Below are 7,324 nucleotides of genomic sequence, written 5' to 3'. Positions count from 1 at the left end.
GGATGGGTGGATGGATGGATGGATGGATGGATGGATGGATGGATGGATGGATGGATGGATGGATGGATGGATGGATGGATGGATGGGTGGATGTTACCTCTACATGGTTCCTTATTTACTTCATGCTGGCCACCATCTCTGCCAACACTGAATTCTATTAAATCTTAAAAAGTGTTATCAGGATGGTTTTCAGCATCTGATCAGTAGAGTGGACCTTCCTTTCTTTTCCAAGTTTGTATTCCAGAAAAAGAAACACATGCCTGTACCCTACTGGTAAACAAAAAAAAAAAAAGAAGTTTCTACCCACCGAGTTCATAAAATGCAGAGAACAGACCACTGTTCCAGAAACGCAATAGTGACCTATACATGCTGTATAGCTAAAAGTGATCATATTTCAACAACCAGAAAATAAAAACATGATGTCTTTGTTAAAGCAACGTCAGGTATCATCATTAGTCATTGACTAGTTTCTTGTTTGGCAACGAGCTCTTTGAAAACATAGCGGCTAATAGCCTTGGGGCTAAAAACTGCTTCTATAAATGTTTTTCACTAATTGTGAATTGAAAAAACCCCCCACAATGAAATCTACCTAATCTGCCTCTTTTACCCAATAAGTCATATTTTAAGAAACTTTGGCACCAGAAGATTATATGCACTAATTATCACTAATAAAATCAGACCACATTGAGCAGCATAGCTTTACTTTCGCAAGGATGAAATGATCTCGCAACAAATAATTGTAATGGATTTTGAAATCGAGTATTTTGATTCGAGTAGATTTTCTCCTCCAGACAAGGTCAAAATAAGGCCCAAGCATGGTGGAGGTTCTATCATGCTAAGGTTCCAGTATAAGATAAGCAAGATTCCTACATATTTCTCACCTTAGCTTAAACATGGGGTTCCAAAATATTTTAGCGTGTGATCTCAAAACTAATATTATGATAAAGTGAAGCATTATTTTAATTTTTAAATCAATTTATTCTTTAAAGATGACATTCAACAACATAAACAAGCATTTTAATTGAATTCTTAATTATTAATTGTACATTTTATTATTAAATGTTTAATTTTGCATTTTAATGGTATATGTAACATTTCTATTATCTATTACACTAATACATAAATAGTAAATGTACTTATTTCATGGTACATTTACTTATTTGATTGGAAGTTGGCTAGAGATTAACAAATACAAGTTTTTGTAATGAATGATGCCTTTTTTTTTTTTTTTTTTTTTTTTTTTCTTTTTTATATCAGTTTAACTGATCCCCAAAATGTTCTGCTGTTTTATTTGGACCAATCTTCAGGTTTATCTTCCTCCATTTGAAAAAAAAAATGACACAATGATTATAAATGGTACACAGGTCAAGTTAAAACAAAGAAAAAGAAAAATCTAAGAAAACTTTAACAGTTAGTAGCAAATGAAGGGAGCAGGAATGCACAGCTGCTGAAATAACTAATGACTGCAAACACTCGGATGTATTGGCTGATACCAATACAAGTAAAGAATATATATATTTATACATATTACCCTATAATATCTGCCTGCCAATGTATCAATCTATCTCTGATTTTGGCCCTTCATGCTTTCATGGATCCTGTCCTCATGACTGTAAAAACCATCTTACAACGTCCCACTTGGTGCTTGTGAATCAACAGCCGTCCAAAACACTCATCAAAACTGTTTTATTTTAATTGGTATGAACTTTTCTACAGGCCTTCATCTTTACAGAGTAATCTATGCTGCAGGAAACAGCTACCTAATTATATAATGAGCTCATCAATTTCCTGCAAGAAGAATGTTCAATAGTGACACCAGAAACCGTTAAAGATTAGAGAAATGATACCAATAATGAAAGGAAATCTTAATGTAAATGTTCCTGCTGTCTTGATTTTGAACTTTCTTAACATCCTTCTGCTCTTTGCATTTTCATATAAATGTGAGATTCTGGGATTTCACACTTTAATCAATGTTTGTTTACTGTAAAGCATACATATGTTACGCTAAATATTTAGATGTCAATCCCACATACACTATATAATACCAGGAGGGTACAGATGTGTGAACTTTATCATCCACCTCAATCCATTCATCTTTCATCATGCAGAAACAGCAGCCTAACTGATTAGCTGCAAAACATTCTCTATTTCCTGCTTAGCTTTAGCAGGCAATCAGCTCCCCCTATAGGTTGTTAGTAGAACATGTCTTTATTTTGCATTTACAGTGTTAAAAATAAGTCTGAATTAATGTACCAAACTTTTCAGGGAAAACAGTTTATGCATTTGTGTTGTTGTCAGTCAAGTATATATTTTTCTCTGTGTATGTGTGTGTGTCCCTTCAGACCAGATGCAGGGCACGGTCACGCTAAGAAATATAAGCACCAGCACCTCAGGATTCTACCAGTGCACCTCCAGCAATGCTATTGGCAAGAGCACATGTGTGCTAAACCTGGAGGTTGTAGCGCGTAAGTAAAATAAATGCAGCAAAAGACAGAAACCACGGCTTCTATAAAGAAAATGAAATATATTTGGTCATAAATGTCCTTAAATTTGGGAAATATGGCAACAAGCAGGTTTTTATTCTTAGATTATTAACTTTACTATGTTTAGAAAATAGAGTGGAAATAATCCTTCTTCACCCACTGTAATAAATGTCTCTATTTTAAGGATGAGGTTTAAATAAAAAAACAATAAGAGATTACAGAAGGTGGAGGAATGTGAAATGTTACACTGATATAAAGGAGGGGAAAAGGAAAAATAAAAACCCACAGAGGGATCAATAAGTGATTATAAAAATGTATGCTTTGTTCAGAATTAAAATATAATAAACAGCAGTTATTATAATAATATCAACAATCGTTAGCAAGACTCAGCATTTTGTAAAAAAGTATTTAAGCTTTCATACTATGGCAAGATCCTCTTTTTACAAGAGAAAATGTAGCTTTTTGTTGTCAAAAACACAGCTTAATAATTAATAAGTTCACCAATAAGATTAATAACCTTAATACATCAATCGATAATTTGAATCCATAATATGTGTGCGTACTAATGTAATTTAAATAAAAATAAATAACTATAAAATAAACACCAGAAGTTGTGCTGCTCTGTCAGACAGTGAGATGTCTGACAGCCAGAGCCACTGTGTGGGGCCCCAGGGGGCCGGGGCCACCGATATATATCTACGGAATATATTTGATTGTGTCTTTTATTTTGTATTTAAGTAAGCATATATTTTCAAGAGTTGAAGGGATATGAGAGTTACGAGGATGACAATAGGGGATAAAGTCAGCGACACATGTCAGAAAAGATCAGCAATGCAAGCAAAAAAGAAAGAGTCAGAAGTTTTTTCAGAGCAGATATTGACACTTTTGACAGCAACAGCAGAAAAAAAACAAAAACAAGGCCAGTATAGGTCATTGATCTGATCTATCTATAGGATCTGTCTGCATTTTGCTTTAGCTTTAGTCATTTTATATCCTTCCAGTAGTGTCTGCTGAGCAACCCCTCTATTGCTAGATGACGGCGATACCAAAATGTGAAAATTAAACTATTTGATTTACCAAACCTTTTTATCTTTGTGATATTAAAAAAATAAGGTAAACTAATTACCAAAAACAGTCCCTTGCCCGAATAAGGTAAAAAAAAAAAGAAAAAAGAAAAAATTGAGAGTACTTCTATAATAAGTTTGAGAAAAACACTTAGAGGGAAAGGAACTGACAACTCTCAGAAGTTAAAGAGACATTATGTTAGTTTTAATTGAGAAATATATTTAAAACAGCCTTTTTTTGGACCCTTTACGACCAAAACATAATTTGATGAGCAGCCTGGCACCTCAGTAGTTCAGCCCGATGCATCTATAAGCCTGCGGCGTATTTTCCTGAGTTTACCTGGGGTCAGAAGTTCCTGCGCTGTTCAGCGGATGTGACGTTAAGCGTCTCCATGTTGAATGGGTCCAACCTAGCAAACAATTGAAGTGTTATATACAAGATGGACTTTGTCGATACTCAGAAGTGACCTGCATCCAGCTCAACTCAGACATGGGAGTTCAAAAAAGTAAAAAAAATCAACTTGTTAAGTACAAGCTCATGCTATCAGAATTAGCAGAAGAAAGCTGCAGTTCTTGGATTTAGCCACAATTGGCAGTGTCCTCAGAAACTGTGTAGCTTCTCTTCAATCATAAACCTACATTTTTACCTTTTTGATGCAGATTATTAACTTTCCAAGTAAGTTGCAATAAACTTTTCCACTTTTTTAACTCCACAAAAAGTTTTAACCTTCACTCATTAGCTTTTTTTAATTTAATTTACAGTAGGTAACATATCACCCGCATATACTGGTGGTATTCTATGAAGCAGTTACACTCAGCTTTAAGACCACATTTGACCTCATGATTTTTTCTTGTTTGTGGCAAATTAAATGATATCAGGTCTATATTTAAATATATCTGATCTGATTTTTTATTTGTTTTATGTTATGACTGAAAGCTGTAATAAATGTCTTTATGTCTTTCCAATAAAAGTTGTCTAGGTCTACGAAATTTAATATCGCATTGTTGAACATCTTGTTTTGGCATAGCATTTAACCAGAGATGGCAAAAGTACTCACTTTCCATACTTGAGTAAAAGTACAGATACTTGTGTTAAAAAATACTCTGGTAAAAGTGGAAGTACTGATTAAACTTCTTTACTCAAGTAAAAGTAACAAAGTACAGGCTTGTAAATTTACTTAAAGTATAAAAGTAAAAGTAGAAACCACTTTTTTCATGCCGTTGCCTACATTTTAAATGGATGTCTGCCAATAGGACTAGATCTCCGTTGTGTTCATTTTCAATCATCTCATCGTCCATGCTACTATGCTAACGCCACCGCCACCAAGCTGCAATGATTTGCCGCCAATGAATACCGCCGAATCTGTCGATTCATCTTGTAGTGCTGCGTCAAATGCAACGTAGATTCCCATCCAATTGGACTGAATTTGGTATTGATGACGTGAAAAATAATAACGGTAACTCCATTGAAATGATTCAAAACTAAAGTAACGAGCCATTGTGTAAAAATGTAAGGAGTAGAAGTAAAAAGTCGCCATAAAAATAAGTAGTAAAGTAAAGTAAAAATATCAGAAAAATCTACTTGACTACAGTAACGAAGTATTTGTACTTTGTTACTTCCCATCTCTGCATTTTACCTGTTTCGACTGATCGCTAATGGATGCCGCACTTCTATTGTTATTTACAGAATAAACAGGAGCTGGTGATCAGTTTCTTGGCTGGTTTTGTTGCACTTATTCAGACTCTCCTCTGTTCACCCTGCAGCTCAGCCCCAGAGTGTCGGTCTGATCGCAGGGACCATTGCTACTGGAATCCTGGCTGTAATCATCTGTTCGCTGCTAGTGGTGGTCACACTCTTCTACTGGAGGAATAAGAACAAGTATGAAGAAGAGGAGATTCCTAATGAGATCAGGTTTGCTCTAAATATGCTATTTACCAGTTTACTGCTATTTAAATTGCTTTTAGGACAAATATAATGTAAAATGAAACATTGCAGATAAGAGATCACCACTCTTACCATCCATTTCTCCCTTATAAATTTATAAATGTATGTTCTGTTTAAAGTTCTGTTTCAATTTTAAAAAAGCAACTTTAATGCTGTGAATTTCAGAACTTTAAAAGTATTCAGCTGTTCATGCAGGAGTGACATTTTTAACTTGGAACAAAACTAAACCAAGTCAGTTTTTTTTCATGTTCTCTCAACTGACAAATTGGGTAAAAAATTACAATTAATATATTTTCTGTGCCTATAATTTTTTTTATTATTATTATTTTTTTAAGAATAGTTTTTTAAAGTTTTTTTTAACCATTTAGGGCAAAAACTTCCTTTTACCTTTGTAGAACCTTTGTATTTTTACTTAGGAGAAGGAGTTCAGTGGATACTTTCAGTTTCACCAGTCTTGATTTCTTTTGACCCCTCTTGTGTATTTTATGTATAAACTTATTTGACAAATAATGTATTTTCAGGACGCTGTTGTAGCCGTGCAGATTTTATTTACTCAAAATGCATCCTTAGTATCTTAGACAGGGCCTCTCAGCTCCACCTTCAGCATTAAAAAGAGGTTGCTGCTGCGTTTTTCTGACGATGAGCATATGTTTACTCAAAGCCTTTCCTCAGTAAACCAAAGCCAGTAAATTGGATTTCAGGTTTGGGACGCTCACCTTTTATTGAATCTCCTAGCAGCAACTTATTTCATCATTACAGACTAATTTGTCTTCCCAGACTGTCCATAAATCTTCGTCGGCTGTTTACCCAGGGCTTCTGTTTCCAACTCTAATTATTCCAAGAATAATTTTGGGGGGAATAATTCAGATTTTAGGAGTTTTGTCTGTCTTTGGTTGCATCAGACTTGTTTTAGGTTCAGATATATTCAGGTTACAGCCCTGCAGATCATGCAGCTGAATATCTGAACACCTTTAATCCATCTAACAAGTGTCTCTCCTGAAACCTGAATTAAACAAAATTATGGAAATATAAAGTGGGGGATAAAAAAAATATTTTAAAGTTTATCCTAATGTTGCTTTTGAAGTTTATGACAGTTTTTATTATAATGAAAGATTCCCAATCTGTGAAATCTTTATAAAGCTTTTAGAAAAAATCTGTTTTACTACTAAGAGATTATTATTTTACAAATGTAAATTGCTTTAGAAATAAAATGCATAATTATTATTATTATTGCTATGGCTGTGGAAATAGATGTATATGATCAACTTATTAAAGATAATAAATTGTACATGTTTTAAAATAAATTGTTTTACTGTCGATGAAATAATCTTGATTTTGCATAAAACTCGACACTGAATAAACAGACATATTGGGTAGAATATCTACATTTCATTCTATTTGATTTTATACCTAGAGTGATTAAAACTGGCACTAAACTATACATTTGATGGACATTTTTTTCATGACTATTGACCAGGCAGATAAGCTGTGCTTTATTTGAAGAAGCAGCCAAAGAGCCTTGGTGGCTTTAATGGAACTTTAGGTCTCGTAGAATTTTTCAACCAGACAACAATTAAGCCTGGTTTATGGTTGACGCTCGAATGGGCAAATTGCTTAAGGGAATAGTACACCCAAAACATGATTAGCCTTCATTTTCTACTCACCCCCATGCTGAACAACACTCTGGAGTACTTTTTTGATATCTCAAATGCATCTGGAGATCTGGGAGGCTTCTTGCTGTCTGCTGACATTCAAATAATGGAGGTCTATGGTGCCCGAGACAGAATGGCCCATAAACGTTCACAAAAAACGTGTCAATATCCCTCCATACT

At 34.3% G+C, this 7,324-nt stretch overlaps 1 protein-coding gene across 1 annotated transcript in view; it reads left to right on the top strand.

The window, feature by feature from the left end:
* Positions 1–7,324, top strand: part of igsf11 (immunoglobulin superfamily member 11) — a 37,203-nt gene that overhangs the window by 26,103 nt on the left and 3,776 nt on the right. The window contains exons 5-6 of the mRNA XM_015401940.1: positions 2,343–2,465; positions 5,312–5,459. Of these exons, the coding sequence (XP_015257426.1) occupies positions 2,343–2,465; positions 5,312–5,459 (271 nt within the window). The remainder of the gene's footprint in view (positions 1–2,342; positions 2,466–5,311; positions 5,460–7,324) is intronic.

This window comes from Cyprinodon variegatus, unplaced genomic scaffold, assembly GCF_000732505.1.
Source record: "Cyprinodon variegatus isolate N-32 unplaced genomic scaffold, C_variegatus-1.0 Scaffold33, whole genome shotgun sequence".
NCBI lineage: Eukaryota > Metazoa > Chordata > Actinopteri > Cyprinodontiformes > Cyprinodontidae > Cyprinodon > Cyprinodon variegatus.
The sequence above is the reverse complement of the archived record's forward strand: the minus strand, read 5'-3'. Positions and strand labels throughout refer to the sequence as shown.